Below are 20973 nucleotides of genomic sequence, written 5' to 3' on the forward strand. Positions count from 1 at the left end.
TTCTGGGCCCCACTCCAAGCCTATCAAGAATCTCTTGAGCTTGGGAATCTGAATTTCAACAAATGTCTCCAGATGTTGCCTAGTCCCACTAAAATTTAAGAACTCTTGTTCTCTGGTGTTATAAAACCTCAAACTTACAAATTGATGGAAATTTTCACAGTCTTCTGTTTGTTCTGTATTTCCATTTCTCATGTGGTACAAGAGAAAGATAAGCTGTGTGACAGGAAACAGTTTATGGGAAATTAAGTCACTGGTTGCCATGAGAATTAGTACAAGGAGTTCAGAAATCATGAAAAGGAAAATGTCAACAAGTTAGCAAGATGGGAGTAGTATATGTATAGTAAGTCTGACTTAGAAAAAAGTAAATTTTCCCTTAATACTTGTATGTAAACATATTTCATTGCAGTGATTTTTCCCTGTTACTACTGAAAGATCACGGAAGTATTGAGGGAATTACTCACATACGACAGTCAGGATATAAATAAATAATAGACTTTATCAAATGCCTTTAAGTCAGAGGAAAAGTTAGGCTTCTATGATATTTACCATTTGTTAGTTTGAAAAATAGCTCAATAAACAGCAACAAAAAAAAACATTAAGAAGTTTAAGAAAGATGCTTGGGACTTCCCTGTTGATCCAGTGGCTACCAATGCTCACTCTCAATGCAGAGGGTGTGGGTTCGATCCCTGGTCAGGAACTAGATCCCACGTGCTACAACTAAGAGTTTAAGTACCACCTCGAATGATCTTGCATGCTGCAACTAAGATTTGGTACAGCCAAATAATTAAATAAATAAAATATTTTTTAACAGGAGAGGTCCATTTCAAGTATAAATTGATGCAAACATTATGGAAAACAGTATGGATGTTTGTTTACAAACTAAAAATAGAGCTACCATATTATCTAACAATTCCATTCCTGGACATATATCCAGAAAAGACAAAAATTCTTAATTTGAAAAGATACACGCACCTCAGCATACCTAACAGCACTACTTACAATAGTCAAGATATGAAAAAACAACTCAAGTGCCCATCACCAGACTGGGCTTAAGAAGATGTGATATATTTACACAAGGGAATATTACTCTGCCATGATAAGAATGAAATATTGCCATTTGCAGTGACATAGGAGAAGGCAATGGCACCCCATTCCAGTACTCTTGCCTGGAAAATCCCATGGACGGAGGAGCCTGGTAGGCTGCAGTCCATGGGGTCATGAAGAGTCAGACATGACTGAGCGCCTTCACTTTCACTTTTCACTTTCATGCACTGGAGAAGGAAATGGCAACCCACTCCAGTGTTCTTGCCTGGAGAATCCCAGGGACAGGGGAGCCTGGTGGGCTGCCGTCTATGGGGTCACAGAGAGTCGGACACGACTAAAGTGACTTAGCAGCAGCAGATGAACCTAGATAATATCATAATAAGTGAAATCAGAGGAAGATAAATTTTATTACATATGGTATCACTCATATGTGGAATCTAAAAAATAATACAAATAAATCTGTATGCAAACAGAAACAGGTTCACAGACGTAGAAAAGAAACTATGATTACCAAAGTGGAAAGGGAGGTTGGGAGGGATAAATTAGGAGTAGGGGATTAGCAGATACAAACAAATATTCATAAAACAGATAAACAGCAAGGATTTACTATATAGCACATATTATAATATCTTATAATAACCTCTAATGGAAAATAATCTGAAAAGATATATATAACTGAATCATTTTTATATATACCTGAAACTGATACAATATTGTAAACCAAGTATACTTCAATTAAAAGAAAAATAGGAAAAGCCCAATTTAGTTAAAAGAAAAATACAACATACAAAATTCCACAGCATGACTGTGGAATGTTCACATACAAATCAGTAGCTATAACAGAGATTTTCCACACAGTGTGAATTAAAGAATTTAGAGAACATTTTAAGAGATTCAAAAGCTAGCACCTGGAGTAACAAAATTTGATTAAGGATGTTCAACATGGATTCCGACAGGAGAGGTCATGCATAATTATTTATGTTGGAAGTTCTTTACAGAGTTTTTTATTATATATGAGCAAAAGCCCATTGATACTATTATTGCTTTAAAAATTAGTCTATTATCCATACCAGGGTTTAATATCAGATTAAAAAATATAAGCAGAATTTTTAAAAATATAGAAATTGATAATACAGTTTATTCTCAAGAGGCCATGGATTGCCAGTTGTCTTCTATTTATGTAGTGTGAATTTTAGGGTTATATAATTAAAATATCTCAGAACATAATAAGTGATTATTTGGCAGCCAGAATTTTTTTTTGCATGAAATCATAAGGAGGGAGGTGGATTTCCTTGGCTAAAATAAAAACAAATGATAACTTTCAGTCTAAAGATTTATTTATATTACAGATGGTCATTAAGAACAGTCTTTATGCTTTAACTCCCCTAAACAGTTAAAACATAAACATGATATTAAATCTGAAAAGATAAATTTATTTTTGTTTTTTATTAAAATTGTACTGACTTTTATACTTACATTTTTTTATCTTGATACATTTAAATTGCTAAGAACATATAACAATAATGGTTAAATTGAAGCATTAATTAAATTAGTTTTTCATATATACGTTACCATTAAGGTATCCTTGTTGAAGCTTAATTTCTGGACATTATAATTACAGAATTTTATGAAATAATGCAATTTTATCTAATAATCTAACTACTGGACTATTAGAAAAATTGCTAACTTAGAAAATGGTGACTTAGGTAAGTTAACTGCCATAACCAAAGTGGATTAACTGGAATAGGCTAGGACTAGAATCCATTTTCGGACTTGAAGAACATTATTTTTTTTTGTTATGTGAAACTGCCACAAATATACTTTGGTCACATTTCAATTCCTATGGGTTCTCACCTAAAAATGAGCTGTGCGCTACGTGTGCTAATTTGCTTCAGTCATGTCCGACTCTTTGTGACCCAGTGGACCATAGCCTGCCAAGCTCCTCTGTGCGTGGGGTTCTTCAGGCAAAAATACTGGAGTAGGTTGCCATGCTCTCCTCCAGGGGATCTTTCTGACCCAGGGATCAAGCCCGTGTCTCTTATGTCTCCTGCATTGGCAATTGGGTTCTTTACCACTAGTGCTGCCTAGGAAAATGAGTTAACATAACCATTAACAAAATTTGAGACATCTGTTTACAGTCATAACAGATAATCTAGTACTAGACTAGCCATCCCATTTTAAATAACTGAAAACTGCACAAAAAATACAAGACAGCTATGTTTAGACATTAGACAACTGGAAGCACCAGACTACCATGCCGGAGAGAACAGGAAAACTGAAGTGTATACAATTTACCTTATCTTTATACCTAGAGGCAATTTTTGGACTCGGTCTAGGGAGAGAGAATCCAAGAAAAGCACAGTGGTCTCCACAAGACATCAAAGTTCGGGGAGGCTGAAATGGCTGTAGTATCGTGAAATGCCACAGATGAAAGACATATTTAGAGAAAAGTTCCCAGATTTGCCTAGGGCCCCGCTTGTATCTTGGCTAAACACTAAGTTACTCATGGACAGAGTAACTCCACAAGACCTGGCACAAGCATATACCAGGGAAAGAGCTAACGGAGATGTAAAAAGGAAACAGCTGTGGCAGTATGTGCAGGCTAGGGCGACATTCTTATTTTGATCAGTCGGAGGGAAGGAAGTTTATTGAACTTGTAGGGGGTTCATGAAGAGACCAGAAAAGTTAATTGTGGATCCAAAAAGATCAATAAAAGCTTAGGAAATGCAGAAGAATTGGAAGGTCAAATTAAGATGTCTTGCACTACCTCATTTCAACATTTATTCCAACATTTATTATAAAGCTAAAATAATCAAGACAGAATACTGTTGGCATTGGGATACATATAAAGTGCAATGAAAGAAAATGGAAATTTCAGAAATTGACCCACACATACAATAGCAAATTAATCTTGATAAATCAGTGAGAAAAAGACAGTCTTTTTTTGACAAATATTGCTGAAAATTAGATATTTGTATGATAAGAAATTACTCCAATCCATACTTCATCAAAGAGTAAAACTGAAAAAATTCCCAGAAGAGACTTTTTTTTTTAACAGCCTTGAGGTAGGCAAAGATTTTTTTAGCTAGGCTAAAAATTCTGAACTAAAACAAAATGAAACAAAACTTATTAAATCTACTTTACCCAAAATTTTAAACCTTCTGCCCTTCTAAAAACAACAACAGAAATGAAAAATCTAGCCACAGACTGGAGAAAAAATATTCAGAAAACACATATCTGACAAATAATGTGCACTCAGCGTGTATATGTGTGTGTGTGTGTATAAATCTCTGCTAATAGTAAGAAGGCAAACAGCTCAATAGAAACGATCAAAAGATTTGAACACTACTAAGATACCTAGAAATAAACTATAGCACATGAAAAGATGCTCAATGTTACTAATCATCAAAGAAATGCCAATTAAATCCACAATGAGTTACCACTGCACACAGGTTAGAATCAGTCAGTTCAGTTGCTCAGCAGTGTCCAACTCTTTGCGACTCCATGGACTACAGCATGCCAGGCTTCACTGTACATCACCAACTCCTGGAACTTACTCAGACTCATATCCATTGAGTTGGTGATGCCATCCAACCATCTCATCCTCTGTCATACCCTTCTCCTCCGCCTTCAATCTTTGCCAGCATCAGGGTCTTTTTAAATGAGTCAGTTCTTCACATCAGTCCTTCCAATGAATATTGAAGACTGATTTCCTTTAGGATGGACAGGTTGGATCTCCTTGCAGTTCAAGGGACTCTCGAGAGTCTTCTCCAACACCACAGTTCAAAACCATCAATTCTTCAGTGTTCACCTTTCTTTATGGTTCAACTCTCACATCTATACACGACTATTGGAAAAACCATAGCTTTGACTAGATGGACTTTTGTTAGCAAAGTGATGTCTCTGCTTTTTAATATGCTGTCTAAGTTGGTCATAACTTTTCTTCCAAGGAGCAGTCATCTTTCAGTTTCATGGCTTCAGTCACCATCTGCAGTGATTTTGGAGTCCCCCAAAATAAAATCTGTCACTGTTTCCACTGTTTCCCCATCTATTTTCCGTGAAGTGATGGGACTGGATGCCATGATCTTCGTTTTCTGAATGTTGAGCTTTAAGCCAGCTTTTTCATTCTTCTCTTTCACCTTCATCAAGAGGCTTTTTAGTCCTTCTTTGCTTTCTTCCATAAAGGTGGTGTCATTTGCATATCTGAGGTTATTGATATTTCTCCCGGCAATCTTGATTCCAGCTTGTGCTTCTTCCAGTCCAGCATTTCTCATGATGTACTCTGCATATAAGCTAAATAAGCAGGGTGACAATATACAGCCTTGACATAGTTTCCTGATTTGGAACCTGTCTGTTGTTCCATGTCCAGTTATAACTGTTGCTTCTTGACCTGCATACAGATTTTTCAAGAGGCAGGTCAGGTGGCCTGGTATTCCCATCTCTTGAAGAATTTTCCACTGTTTGTTGTGATCCACACAGTCAAAGGCTTTGGCGTAGTCAGTAAAGCAAAAGTAGATGTTTTTCTGGAAGTCTCTTACTTTTTGATGATTCAACGGATATTGGCAATTTGATCTCTGGTTTCTCTGTCTTTTCTATCCAGCTGGTTAGAATCGGTAAAATTAAAAGACTGACAATACTGAGTTGATGAAAATCTGAAATAACTGGAAATCTCACAGATGACTGATGAGAATGCCAAATGATGCAACCACTTTTAGCTATTAATACTTAGTAAGAACAAAAAGTAAATAACAGGTGCAAATTCAGTCAATTTCCTGGCATCTTCAGATTAAAAAAATGGTTATAATATTTATTATAAGTTATTGCAAAATGTTTGTCTTAAATAGAAAGTCTTATCAAGTACATTTTATTATGTGTTAATTCATTAAAAACTTGTAATGTATTTGACAGTTTTTCAGTTAGCAAACAAAGTATAATAACTGATTCCTTTTCTCAAAATATTTATGATAAATTGTAGTTCTCTTCTACTGAGCAAGTAGAATTAATTTCCAGAGGTGAAATATTTTTAGTAAATTAGTGAATTAATTTCATAGTTATCTGTTCATTTTCACAGCTTGCTAAATTTCTTCTTAAATTCTTCTTTGGGTTCTTAAATAGTTTGCTTCTTATGTTTATATAGTGATTACTGTTGCAATCTGTTTGCCATGCTAATAATACTCACTGAGTTGACAGAAACAATGTTTCTCATTTGAGGAGATTGAGTCAATTTTTTTTTCTATTGGTTAGGAGAAGGCAATGGCACCCCACTCCAATACTCTTGCCTGGAAAATCCCATGGATGGAGGAGCCTGGTAGGCTGTAGTCCATGGGGTCGCTAAGAGTCGGACACAACTGAGCGACTTCCCTTTCACTTTTCACTTTCATGCATTGGAGAAGGAAATGGCAACCCACTCCAGTGTTCTTGCCTGGAGAATCCCAGGGACGGGGGAGCCTGGTGGGCTGCCGTCTCTGGGGTCGCACAGAGTCGGACACGACTGAAGGGACTTAGCAGCAGCAGCAGCAGGATGACTTTAGCTGCAAATAGTAGAAGATACTCAAACAGATTTAAGCAAAAAAGAAGCAAGAAATCCAGAGGTAGGGAGTCTTCATGCATAGTAGTACAGGATTCCAGTTATATTCTCTATAGTTTTCTGGATTTTGTTTTCTTTCATATATTGTTAACAGGATGGCCACTGCACAGACTGGTATCAATTTGTCCAGAGGCAGAAAGGATCATCTCTTCACTATGAGTGAAGAAATGTTTCCCAGAAGCCCCTTCTTGTGTCACATTGGCTAGAAATAGATTGTATCTATCCCCAGATCCGGAGAAGGCAATGGCAACCCACTCCAGTGTCTTGCCTGGAGAATCCCAGGGATGGCAGAGCCTGGTGGGCTGCTGTCTGTGGGGTTGCACAGAGTCAGACACGACTGATAGGGACTCCCATTCACTGATAGGGAGCATGGGATCACCAGAATTGACTTATACCAGTCAAAATAATTATAGCCTTCCTCAAGTCAAAAGGAGAAAGAGTGAACCCTTATTCAAAATCAGGACAGCAAGGATGAGGTGGAGAATGAACATTGGGTAGGCAACTCAAAGTATTACTTCAAATGTAAAGAGGTTTTCTAATTTATTTTCTAAGGAGAGTACAGGTTCAGTGCTCTGATACTAAAAAAAATTAGTTTTATTTGAAATAGTTTTTCTGGAATTACACATACTTTAGTTACAGCATAATTTTATAGCATTGATCAGAAATTTTATTTGCTACTTTTATCAGACTTTTAATAACAATGTAAATTTAAGATGAAATGATTTTAAATTAGGCATATATTAGCTTTCACTAATTCATTAATTTGTGATATTTTTATGAATAAATCTGCCAAGCATCTGGATTTGAGGATGTGAAAAACCGTGATCTTGTCCTCAAAGTAAAGTTGCTCAGTTGTGTCGCACTCTTTGTGACCCTATGGACTGTAGCCTACCAGGCTCCTCCATCCATGGGATTTTCTAGGCAAGAGTACTGGAGTGGGTTGCCATTTCCTTCTCCAGGGGATCTTCCTGACCCAGGGATCAAACCCAGGTCTCCTGAATTTCAGGTAGATACTTTACCGTCTGAGCCACGAGTCTAGTGATGGAAAAAGTGTTTATAAAATGATCAAATTATTTAACATGAAATAGGTGACAGGGAGGTCTTCTGAGAAGAGATAAGCAGAGAGCACAGCATATGAAAAGATTCCATGGCAGGGTGAGCAGGATAGATCCCATGAATTAAAATTTTAACTTATGAGGGAGAGAGTAGCCTGTAAAAAACATTACAGATTTTTGCCTTTTTCCTCCAAAGAACTGTAAGAAGTCATATAAATGTTTTAGTTAGGAGCGGAAGAAAGGGTACTGGATTTATTTTTGGAGAGATTACTTTGGTGTTCAGTGGAGGACAGATTGGGTGGGCCAGGGAGATGCAGGGAAACTATTTGCTAAGTATTGCCAGAGTCCTAGTGACAGATGATAATAGCCTGGACCTCAGGAATGGGAATGGAAATGGTTAAGATTTTTAGAAGATAAATCAACAGGCCCTGATAATAGCTTGGATACATGGTCTGAAGGGAAGTGAGATGTTAAAGGTATCAAGGATGATTTTGCAGTTTCTGGTTTGCATAACCAGATAGAAGGAGGTATCTTTCCCTATGCCTAGAAGAAGACTAGGCTTGAAGCAGAAGAGATGGGATTCAGTCTTGGACATGTTGACTTTGAGGGATCTTTGATCTGTTTGAGTGAGATAATGAACAGGTAATTATTTGGTCTGAAGCTCAGAGAATTTCAGGGGTAGGCATACCAATTTGGAAGTTGTCAGTGTATAAATAGAAAATGAAACATTGGAGCATTGATTAGATTGCCATAAGAGATAATTTAGTGTGAAGCAGGAAGAAGGCTAGGACTACCTTCAAGAACTCCAATTAATGAGTAGAGGAGGATGAACCTGTAATGAGAAAAAAAGGCAGGAAAAGAATTAGTGGATTATCATATTTCAGAATTCAGGGAATAAAGGGATTTAAAGAAAGAGGAAGTTAACTCAAATGCTATTCAAAGATTGAAATAAATGAGCATGAAGAAAATGTCCTTTGGATTTGTCAATGTGGTAGTCATTGTAAATCTATGTGATTTGTTTGTTTTGTTTGTTCAGTAAGAAGGTTGGGGAGAAATTAACCAAGAAATAACATTGTAAGTAACACCACTTCACAAATTTGAGGTTGTGTGAAGTAAGGGACTAAAATCCTAGCTTTTGAGAGAACTCTGAGAAACTGAGAGAACTCAGAGGAAAGCTTGTTTTCTTTTAAAGGAGGTTGATGGTCTAATCACTTTTGTTTATCATGGGGAGAGTTTTCAGAGTGTGCAAAGCAAAGGTCTTAGAAATGGATGAAGGAGTTGAGGATACTGTATAAAGAGGAATAGATAGAACCTTAAGTGAATGATAATGCAATAGACTGAGAGTAGGAATACTTTTTCTGTAAAGGGTCTGACAGCAAATATTCTTCATTTTCTATACCATAAAGTCTTTGTTACAACCACTCAGCTCTGACACTTAGTGTGCAACCAGCCATAGAAATGAACACCATGGCTGTTTTCCAGGAAAACTTTATTTATGGGCAGTGAAATATGAATTTCATATACTATGATATATTATTAAAGTGTGACAAAATGTTATTCTTCTTTTGATTATTTTTTAACAATTAAAAGCATGCAGAGTCTTCTCAGCCTACAAGCCATACAGAAACAGACTGTGGCCAGAATCGGCCCGTGGTGTGTGTAGGGTGCTGACCCCTGCTCTGGAGGATCTTGTGAAGGAGGTGTGTGTAGAGGGCTGAATCTGGGGTTACATTTCTGGGCAGTGACTCATAAAAAGCTATTAAGATTCTTCATCTTTGAGGAAGTCAATAGTGTTGGATCTGATGGCGTGTAGACTCAGCTCCGTGGCCCAGGGTTATGTTGAGCTAAGCACACTCTCTCACTTTTGGGTAGTACTAAACCAAACTCAGAGACTTTAGACTATGAAACCATACCACCTCTATGGTGGCCATTCCAACAGCTGCAGACTGCGCCAGATATGCTTGGACATGGAGGTGACTCCCCAAACTATAAGCAGATGGACTCAACTAAAAACAGTTTGTGGAAGATCTCTTCTCATGTGCTTGTCAAGAGGAGTTTAGTTTTACAGTGTAGTGGTTTTTAGATTTTAGTATCAGAAGAGTTCTCTATAGCCTAAGCTATAAGAAATTATCAAAAAAGTAATATTTTAACAAGCTTAACAGCTACAGATTAGTGGAAATGGTATTTTAATTAACCTTAAGATTACAGCAAGCTAACACTGTTAAATATTTTAAATTACAAGAATGACCTTACAAATAGGGGCTTCCTTTTAGGACTTTTGACAGAAATTTATATTGATACTAATTTACACCACTTTTAATTTGCTATGAGGAAATGATTACTGAAGGTTGGCAATGCTTAAACACTGCAAAGATCTTTCATCTTGAAAGTAAGAGAGTGGCAGTTTTGCTGATGCATTATTAATTTCTAATATATCTGATTTTTGAATGCCAATTTAAAAACTCATTTAACTCTTAAAACTTGGCTTGCACAAACATTATTACTGATGTTTTAGCAATGAAAGGAGAAGAATCTCTTGAGTTAAAAAGCCATGTAATTTTACTTGGCTAATTTTTTAAAAACTCAAAGGCAGCAATATTTTAAAATCATCATTATTTTAGTTGAAGTAAAGGGGATTATCTTTAAATAGTTCATATTTTGCTTAGCTTAATTGGTAAATTATGATAAAACTTTAGAGGATATTTAGATATTTGAAGCTCCACTAGTAACTGGGGAATATGGTTTGTACAAAACGGCTTCCTTGCACTTTTAAATAATAGATTTGAAATCTTAAGAAATTGAGAACTAAATGTAACAAATGGAAAGATGAACATGAGTTCATGAGAAATAACATGAGTATCCTAAGGAGGGAGTTGCATCATTTTAGGGTTTATGAGACCAGCTATAGGAGCTTCCCTGGTGGCTCAGATGGTAAAGAATCCATCTCAGTGCAGGAGATCCCTGGATCAAGAAGATTCCCTGGAGAAGGGAATGGCAACCCACTCCAATATTCTTGCCTGGAGAATTCCCTGGACAGAGGAGCCTGGTGGCTCCATGGGGTTGCAAAGAGTCAGACATGACTGAGTCACTTTTACATAGGTTCTTAGTAATTTTCAAGGTGACTGGCTATGGAAGAATGCATTCTGAATTACCTCCTTTGAGTATTTTTGTCAATGAAGCAGGTAGTGGTGGTAATTGCAAAAGGATAATATTTGAGCACAGAGTCATATGGGAGAAAGTGATGAAAAGAAGAATTTTTCTAGTTAGACTGTGTTAGTTGCTAAAAATAGATCGATCCCATGCCAGTGTTTATATGTTCCACTCCTTTCTGTCTCAAGTTCCAGAAGAAACTGCGGTTTCTTTTCTCTCTTGCATTTTTGAATATTGCTTTCTGAGCATCTTTAAAAAAGGTTTCAGTCCATTGGATGGGAGTCCTAGGTTAACTTGTGTGTAGTAGTCACTAAAGAAATTGACCCAAGAGATTAGGAAGAAAGACAGGAAGAGTGAGGTTTGGAATTGCCACACTTGTTACCTTATTTGTTTGGGTAGCAAGGACCAGTCCCAGGTATGGGCAAGTGGACTAGAGAGAGGTAGGGGCCATTCTAAGTTAGGGAGCCTTGCGTTTGACTGATGAGGACACACGGCCTTGGTTCTCCACTGACACACGTCAAGTAGCGACACTGAGGTTAATGGATTTGCTCTACATGACAATGCTTACAGTCACTCACTGCAAGTGAGTACATTGCAAGTACCTTGTTATCCAACTAGGTAAAGCACTGATGTTGTGACTGTTTCCCTCATAAATTAGAAGGTTCAAGATTATTCCTATCACTGTATCTTTAATCATGAACATTCTTCTTGGTTTTGAGAGAGACAGCAACAATATATAGTTTTTGAAAAACTGCCTGAAGCTCTGGATTGCAGCTAGGATATAAGAAACACACAGAATCATGTAAATACCCTTGGGAGTACGTGGCATGGGGCAACATTATTGGTCATGTTTAAGGCTAAGATAAAGGCTGAGAATTTCTGATATATCCAGTTAAGGTTAGTTTGTCAAATTAAATTCATTGGTTAAATATTATTTGCCTTTTAAGTGCAACACATTACTAGATACAGCAACTCGGATGATAAGCCAAATCAGTCATGGTGTTTGAAAGTTGTTCTCCAGACTGAAAGAGAAGTACAGTTTTGCCTCTATATACACATTAAGCTGGTTTTAGAAAAGGCAGAGGAACCAGAGATCAAATTGCCAACATCCGCTGGATCATCAAAAAAGCAAGAGAGTTCCTGAAAAACATCTATTTCTGCTTTATTGACTATGCCAAAGCCTTTGACTATGTGGATCACAACAAACTGTGGAAAATTCTTCAAGAGATGGGAATACCACACCACCTGACCTGCCTCTTGAGAAACCTGTATGCAGGTCAGGAAGCAACAGTTAGAACTGGACATGGAACAACAGACTGGTTCCAAATAGGAAAAGGAGTACGTCTAGGCTGTATATTGTCACCCTGCTTATTTAGCTTATGTGCAGAGTACATCATGAGAAACGCTGGGCTGGAAGAAGCACAAGCTGGAATCAAGGTTGGGGTGAAATATCAATAACCTCAGATATGCAGATGACACCACCCTTATGGCAGAAAGTGAAGAACTAAAGAGCCTCTTGATGAAGGTGAAAGAGGAGAGTGAAAAAGTTGGCTTAAAGCTCAACATTCAGAAAACTAAGATCATGGCATCCGGTCCCATCATTTCATGGGAAATAGATGGGGAAACAGTGGAAACAGTGTCAGACTTTATTTTTTGGGGCTCCAAAATCACTGCAGATGGTGATTGCAGCCATGAAATTAAAAGACGCTTACTCCTTGGAAGGAAAGTTGTGACCAACCTAGACAGCATATTAAAAAGCAGAGACATTACTTTGCCAACAAAGGTCCATCTAGTCAAGGCTATGGTTTTTCCAGTGGTCATGTATGGATGTGAGAGTTGGACTGTAAAGAAAGCTGAGCACTGAAGAATTGATGCTTTTGAACTGTGGTGTTGGAGAAGACTCTTAAGAGTTCCTTGGACTGCAAGGAGATCCAACCAGTCCATCCTAAAGGAGATCAGTCCTGGGTGTTTATTGGAAGGACTGATGTTGAAGCTGAAACTCCCAATATTTTGGCCACCTGATATGAAGAACTGATTCATTTGAAAAGACCCCGATGCTGGGAAGGATTGAGGGCAAGGGGAGAAGGGGCCGACAGAGGATGAGATGGTTGAAATGGCATCACTGACTCAATGGACATGAGTTTGGGTAAACTCCAGGAGTTGATGATGGACATGGAGGCCTGGCCTGCTGCAGTTCATGGGGTCACAAAGAGTCAGACACGACTGAGAGACTGAACTGAATATGTTAAGCTGTTTCAATATGTCTGTTGTCACAAAGAAAGTGAGTTGATTGAGCTTGGATTAGTATTACAAGCTCTAGTTTTAAAATAAGGATAAAAGTGGGCAGAAATGGAGGCAGAGCGTTATCAGTAACTAGAAAAAATTTTAAGGTATATAATCATACAGTGAACATTGTCCTTCAGCAGTTCTTGGTAATGTAAAAGCAATATATCATAGCTATGAATAGTAAGGTTGGAAGAGATAAGTACATTTAGTTTGGATTTGGAATGTGTTATGGACTTTTAAATGATTGTGGTAAGTTTCATGTTTTGGGAGTCACTTCCTGAAGACTCATAATGCCTGCCCTCAGGTTCCTGAGACCTCTCAACTCCCTTCTGTTAATTTAATTTTTCTTGTCTTGTGAGTAGAGCTTTCTTTCCAACTGATGCATGTTTAAGTCTTCCCTGGTGTTGGAAAGGTGATTGTTACACCTTTATAAGGGCTATTTCTATATCAAGAACACATTGAGAAATTAAAGAGAGAAGGACTTTAGCGTATTAGAAACCATCAAAAGTGAAGTTCTTCATAACTAATGAGAATGTTACTGTATAGCATAGGGAACTCTGCTGTGTGGTGACCTAAATAGGAAGGAAATCCCCAAAAGAGGAGATACATGTATACATACAGCTGATTCACTTCGCTGTGCAACAGAAACTAACAACATTGTAAAGCAACTATCCTCCAATAAATTTTTTTAAAAAAGTGAAGTTCTTCAAACTCAGATTCATGGAAAACCTTGAAATGTAGTTTATTAATTCCATTTTTAGTACCCAAACAGTGTAAGTTATCAAAGTGAACTGTGATCAGATAATATTTATAATTTATTTTGAAAGTGAAAGTGAAGTCACTCAGTCTTGTCCGACTCTTTGCAACCCCGTGGCCTGTAGCCTACCAGCCTCCTCCGTCCATGGGATTCTCCAGCAAGAATACTGGAGTGGGTTGCCACTTCCTTCTTCAACCCAGGTCTCTCGCATTTCAGGCAGACACTTTAACCTATAATTTATTTTAGGACACTTGGAAAGAATTTAAAAGCTAAAGAAAGTACCTTAAAACCTAATCTAAAATATAATATCCTCCCATTGTAAAATAAATGAAAAATATGTTAAGAGAAAAGAGCAGGAAAAATATAGAGGTCTCCCACAGTTTTTCCATTTATGAAAAAATATGTGATTATTTTTAATATTTCTTACATCTTTCTCTTTTTTATTAATATTTGTGTGCTTAAAGTACAATTGGAATTAGCAATTTTAACTGTCTTTTTCTATTTCATATATTAGAAACATTTGATAAATCATCTAATTTTATTTTATAATTTTAAATAGCCATATAGTAGAGAAAGAACTTTAAATGTGTTTTCAATTCTGTTAGAGCTAACTGTGATAAATTATTTTTAAGGTATTTTTTTTCTGTGTAGGTTTTAGATATTTGCACAATGAGAATGAATCTAAATTCACCAGCCAGATATTTTTATGATTTATATGGCAGAAAAATCAAAGAGATTTCAAAAGGTAAGTGGCAAAGAGTTTGTAAACTATGTGATACTATCTCAAAAGACATTTACATAATTTTGTTTTTACTTTGTACTTTTAAAAGGAAAACAGACGTAAAACCCAGCTTAATTATAACACGAATAAATATGTCATTCTTATAGAAACGGAAATCATGAAAGATTATTAAAGTTTAGAGAAGCTTTTATTTCAGCATGTTTTAGTCCATTTGGGTACTGTTTAAAATTCCATAGACTAACTGGTTTAAATAAACATTTATTTCTCACAGGTATGGAGATTAGTAAGCCCAAGATCAAGACATTGGTAGATTCTGTATCTGTTAAGGGGCCTTTTCTGATTGATAGACAGCTGTCTTCTCACTTTGTCCTTAGATAGTAGAAGGGACAAGGATGCTTTCTGAGGTGCTTTATATAAGGACATTAATTCATTCATGAGGGCTCCACCTCCTTGACCTAATCCTTTTCAAATACAATCACATTGGGGATTAGATTTCAACATATGAATTTTCAGGGGTCATGAACATTCATCTAAGCAGAGCACAAGCTTAGATTTAAAAAAAAAATAATGGGTATTTTAACCTTAGCAAGCCATACTTAATAGACAAAAGTAATTGATATACTTTCATATTTAGCAACTTCTATGATATATAGCTTTCAAAAGAGAAAGATGAATTGTGTTACTGTATGCTCAGAGATTTTTTTTTTTAATGTTTTGGCTAACTTCTAGAGGTTTTTCAAAAGTCATGAAATGCTTTAAAACAATTTTATTGTTTGTGTTTGTCAAAATAAGAGATCTTCCTCTATATTTTTAAAGGCTCTGATTTGCCATTCTTTGAAAGCAAAAATACTTGATTCCAAATTTGTACTATCATTAAATTACTGTCAGTAACAGAGTCAGACACGACTGAAGAGACTTAGCAGCAGCAGCAGCAACAATTATTACTTTACTGTTTTACTTTTACTGTTTAAAAATTTTACTTTTTATTTCTTTAATAGTAGTTAGTATTCCTTTAACAGTGCCACAGTTACACTATTCAGTATGCTACTTTACAGTTCTATCACTTCATTTAAACCTTGAGTTCACATATCTGAAGATGGCCAAAATCGTAAGTGGCATACTTAACTGCAAGGCTAGATCCAGAAAGATGTGATTTTAGGATATAGCTACACTGGAGACTCCCATTTGTTTCCATTATCCTTGCTTTTATTGTATAAAAGCAAACTTTCCTAGCTTTATCATCCTTAATGAATCCTATTGAGTGATCACTGTGATAGTTTGATACTTATTTATAACTCTTAAATTTTTTTGCTAAGTGTCATATATTTATATATGAGTGTGTATTAGAAATTAAATCTATTTTTCTTGGTTATTTTTTAACATTCATGTTAGGTATAAGAATTATTTTTCATTTTATTAGGAGTTTTCTTCTAAGGATTTCAAGGCACTTGTAGACACTTACCCATTACTATCTAGAAGCATTAGCTATTTACCTCTAAGACATAAGTAACACAAGAAATTCCTCCTTACGTTTTTTTTTCCAGGGGAATTGGGAGAGTAACATTATTAAAGTTGATCTCTTCCTTCTTACATTTTTGGCCCCTACCTCATCGCACTGGTTAAATTTTCTAGGATAAACAATACTACATAATTGCTCTTCAATTTTCATTAAGAAAATAAAGAACACTTTTTCTTAAGATCCTATCTTGCTTTGAGTAATTTCCAGCTCACCTGGAATTAAAAAATTGTATTTGAGTAAATTGCTAGAGTTGAAACTCTAAGAAACCCTGGTTAAGATAACAGTTTAAATTTAGATAGTTGATTTTTTTTCCCCATCCCAAATGTGGTATAACAGAATTACTTATCAAAACAGAAAAGTTCTGACTCCAAGGAGTGAGACTTCATGGCTGCCAGGGGCGTTCAGATTCGTGCCTCATGCTTCATGTGTCCCAGAAGTGTGTTATTATCACATTTTAATGCATGCCTTGCCCCGTGGTTTTGCATACTTATAAAAGCTTATGCCAGCTGAAATTAGCCTATGCAACTACTAACATGTGGAAGCATAACAAGTTCACTGGACTTAAAATACTTAAAGAAGCTAATCCTGTTGGAGGAACTTCCAGTCTGCAGCACCCTAGTCACTTAACATTAGGTTTTTGCATTTCTTTTTTCTTTGTTTGTTAGTATGATTTTGTGCATCAAGTGATTGAGGTCCCTAAAAACTTTTATGTCTGATAGTTTTCTGAACTTTTAACTTGGAAAGGGTCAAGTGTTATATAAAGCTCTCTTTTTCTTTAAATAAATGCCAACATTCTGATTTTATGTATGACTTTCTTTTGATTGCTTGCTCAGTATCAGATCAGAAAAAGTCACTTAATGATGTTTAATATTAATATCATAGAAATTATATTTTATTTTAAGCACAAATTAGGAGTGTAATGGGCATCAAGAGCGAAAAGTAACAGATGTACAAAACAAAAAAATTTCTCCTAACTGTTGCTTCTTTTTTGGCATTAGATATACTGGTAAATATAGGTGTTTTCCTTTCAGGTGTTCCTCCTATGCTATGAGAAATTCGCACATTTGACATGACATTAAACCATTTTTTTTTTTTACTTTTCCAAGTCTAATAAAACCTTCAAAATCCCATAGGATTTGCAAATGGTCAAATTTCTAAACCATAGAAGATTTTAGCAAAGACATTTACTTTGTTCTATGTGGAAAAGCTCTTAAGTTGTGTTTCCTATGTTGATCTATTCTTTTGAGAGAGGAAGAGAACTACTCACTGTGTAAAGATGCTGTATTCCTATATATGGTCAACATTACTAGTACAGCGTTTCTACTAGAGCATGAAATAAGTGTGAGAAATGCATTCTGCAAAATTACACCCTCAAAAATAACAGGGCTGTGAGAAAAATAGGTTTGAGGAAGACCATTCAAAGTCTATATACTTTTAAAACTGGAACACTATCTAAAATAAGAATTACTAACTTAGGAGATAATATGAACAGTCTGGGTAGTCATCTCAGAGTTCTGCAGAAGATAGTAAAGCTGCACAGAAACAGTAGAATGTGAGAGTGCAGGTGAAAGTCAATTGGAGGCCTAAGTCAGTGGGATTTCTTTAAAGAAGCCACAGGAGGAAGCAAAACTCCCACAGAGTCATGCAAGGCAGAGGGTGCACCTTTCTGGGAAGGGAGTGCCAGTGCAACAGCCAAGCTGATATCTTTTATCTTCCCTGCTAAAGGACTGAGTTCCACTCCTACTCTGTTGGTCTCCATTGCCTAGGAAAAAAGCATGTATTCACCTACCAAACTTTATCTTGCTGACATCATTACCCTATTTACCAGTCATATATGAGCTACTTGGGTCATAGAAGTGCTTGGTAGTGGCAGAACACATGTAGATAGTATTAGATTTTGATGAAGTTGTTTAAGAAATTTTAAGTTGTTTAAGACTCTTATTCCCCTTAACATTCCCCAACCTTTTGTTCTCTTAACTTACTAACTTCTCTCAACTTAATTATTGCATCATGGTGAATGAATGGAGTCATTCTTCCTCTTAAGAAAGGCCATAGTCTCTTAGGACCTTTCTGATGCTACTATTCCAATAACCAAGCCACTCCTCCCCACTACTTTGTGGATCTTTATAGATCATGGTGGGTAGTATGAAATGTACCCTAGAAGATTCTGAAATGAGTTAGAATAGTACATTAATTAAGTTGGCTTCGAAGTCATGCTATGAAACACTAAACATTCATTTCCTGTTCCATGTCCTACTTCAGGTTAGCTGCCCAAAATAGCTATATATTCTTTAAAAATTCTTCAGAGATTCTACAGTGATATCAAATGACAGAATTAACATATTTCAACCACAGAATTCCAATAACAGACCCTCAATGTGCATGTTTACTCTTGCGCATTATCAGATTTTTGTAAAGAAATCAAATTCGAAGAATAAAATGCCAAAGAAGTTAAAATCCAAAAATTTTAAGTCTTCAGAGAAGTGAATTCCAAAATCAAATAATCTTACCTTTGTGAGCTAAAATCCAATAAAAGTTCAAACTTTGGAAATTAAAATTCAAAGAAACTGAAGTCCTTCCTGTTTTATGCTTTCCAGTATCAGCCAGATGGCTTCTGGATGCCTGGTTTGAGCTGGAGTTTCTCCAGCAGCTACCGTCTGGGCTCCTGCAGTGGGTGTCACCCCTCAGGACCTCAGAAGTTGAAATGGGTCTCCACCAACTTTCTCATGTTCCCTGCTTCCCACAGAACCAACAGATGACCACATTAGCCTGACACCCAGCACATTCAGAATAGAATCCATTTCCCCAGTTTCTCATATGGTCTTTCCAAGCAAAACGATGTTTCCTGTTTGGCATGATCCACACCCACATGACCGTTGCCAAAGACCATAGCAGAGACTAAGTGAAGGAAGGCAAAGAAGAGAAACCATTGTTCATATAAAACTTGCCAAAGCGCCAGCCGATTTTTATTGTTGAGCAGAGTATATGACCTGTGACACAGCTCGAAGGGAAGCAGCTTCCCACCGAAACATTATTTAAGCATTATGTATTTATAATATTTTTCTTGAGAAATTGACCATTGTACACTGTCTTCTCTCTCAAAGAGGCTTTATGAAGTGTCAGTTAAGTGCTTTGATTTTGGAGCCAGAATTCAGATTTCAGTTATGCCACTTATTGTATGACCTTGAGCAGGTTATTCAGTTTCTCTGAGAGTCAATCTCCTAATCTATAAGATAGGGATTATCATATTTACTTTAGTAGATTGTTGTAAGAATTAAATGAGGTCTACTTAGAGTTCTTAGAACACGTGCCTGACACTTGGTAAGTGCTGTAGAACATTATCATCATTATTGCTGTTATTTTTATTCTGGAAGAGGGTACTGAGAATGTTGCATTCTTGGAACATTTAGAAATTTATGTTAGTGGTGGCCTCCGTCATACTTGTTCAATTTATGAAAATAACTCTTCCGTTATTTGCCTTTGTAGAATATTCCAGACATCTTAATATTCTTTTCTCTCTGAGTCCTGTGTTTCCAGACCCCATGCTGAGCAAAGGGTAGGCTCTAGCTGGTGGCACAGCACCCACCTTGCTCTGGGAGCAGTCATTTCAATCCTGGGTCCCAGTGGCTGCTGTACTGACCTCTGGCTATGGAGCTGTCAAAGCCTAAGAAACTTCTTCGATGGGCATGGCTGCCCCCTTATCTCCACATCAGTTCCAACTGGAGAGTAACTTTCAGTGGATTTCTGAATTGATGCAACTGTTTGTGTTTCTGAGGCCCGTGTGTTACGTGCCCAGTGACGACCGTGACACTACTGCCACTTCCTCCTGAAGACGTGGTTTTTCCTCAGGTTTTGAATGCTCCTGGTCTTGAGTTTATGTTTCTGTCCTCATCTGCTTCAGTGTTTGGGATTTGCCTCTGGGGTTTGTCTTTACTATATTACCGTTCCTTTCAGAAAAATTCCCTTCTGTAACAGATTGGGGCAGCATAGTTTGCAGAAGTTGAGTTTTTTTCTTTTCTCTTACTTTCCTTTTGCTTTCTGGCCCATACTTGTGTTTTTCTAATGTATTTCTCTAGCTTTTTTTCCTTGCAGGGTCTCTCATGGTGAGAGATATGAAGTCAATAAGTTCCAAGTTTGTCAATAGCATCCTTTGTTAAAACCAGTCTTATCCATTTTCACCTTACTGAGTTAAATAATCCTACCAGGATGTATTTTCCCACAGTTCAACATCTAATTTAGATCTTGATTGGACTCCTTGGTCTATTATTACTCTGCCTGAATCTCCTGTGACGTAATTCATTTTGCCTTTGCCTTTTCTTAATTTTAGGCACATAATTTTTTGGAGTTCATTAAATACTTTCTTTGGAGTGCTTTATGTAATCTTCCTTGTATTCTCCTCTCCAATTTGTTTAGATTTTATAGGTACTCTTTGTGTAACTGTTCTGTCCTCGTAAGAGATTCTCCAGTTGCTCATACTATCAATTTATCTGTAACTGACATGCCCCCTCTTAATAATATTCAGGATTCTGCCTTCGCTGGGGATTTGTTCTCTAGAGAAGATTTGCTCTCTGATGTCTCTGTGATTTCTTTGTTGGGTTTCACTGGGGCTCCATTTCCTACTTCTGATTTTGTAATAATTAAAATATATACTCCTTTAATAATAACTTCTTTAAGAGTAGTTAGAGTTGAAAGTACCTCCTGTACCCTCGCACCTTCATGATTCAGTTTTTGTCTTCGTATCTGTAAAATGTGTGTTCTCAGATCAGATGTTTAACTTAATCTAAGGAAATTTTTTTCCTCCTTGAGCTAAATAAGCTGTCTTATTTATTTTCA

General features: G+C 36.6%; 1 protein-coding gene across 5 annotated transcripts in view; it reads left to right on the forward strand.

Moving 5' to 3' along the window:
* DCDC1 (doublecortin domain containing 1) overlaps positions 1-20973 on the forward strand; it is a 473661-nt gene that overhangs the window by 70855 nt on the left and 381833 nt on the right. For 4 of the 5 annotated variants that reach the window (XM_070383604.1, XM_070383606.1, XM_070383609.1 and 1 more), the window contains one exon: positions 14531-14624. The exons of the other annotated variant lie outside the window; for it this stretch is intronic. In XM_070383604.1, the coding sequence (XP_070239705.1) occupies positions 14531-14624 (94 nt within the window). The remainder of the gene's footprint in view (positions 1-14530; positions 14625-20973) is intronic. 5 annotated transcript variants of the gene reach the window in all.

Source organism: Bos mutus, chromosome 15 (assembly GCF_027580195.1).
Source record: "Bos mutus isolate GX-2022 chromosome 15, NWIPB_WYAK_1.1, whole genome shotgun sequence".
Classification (NCBI taxonomy): domain Eukaryota; kingdom Metazoa; phylum Chordata; class Mammalia; order Artiodactyla; family Bovidae; genus Bos; species Bos mutus.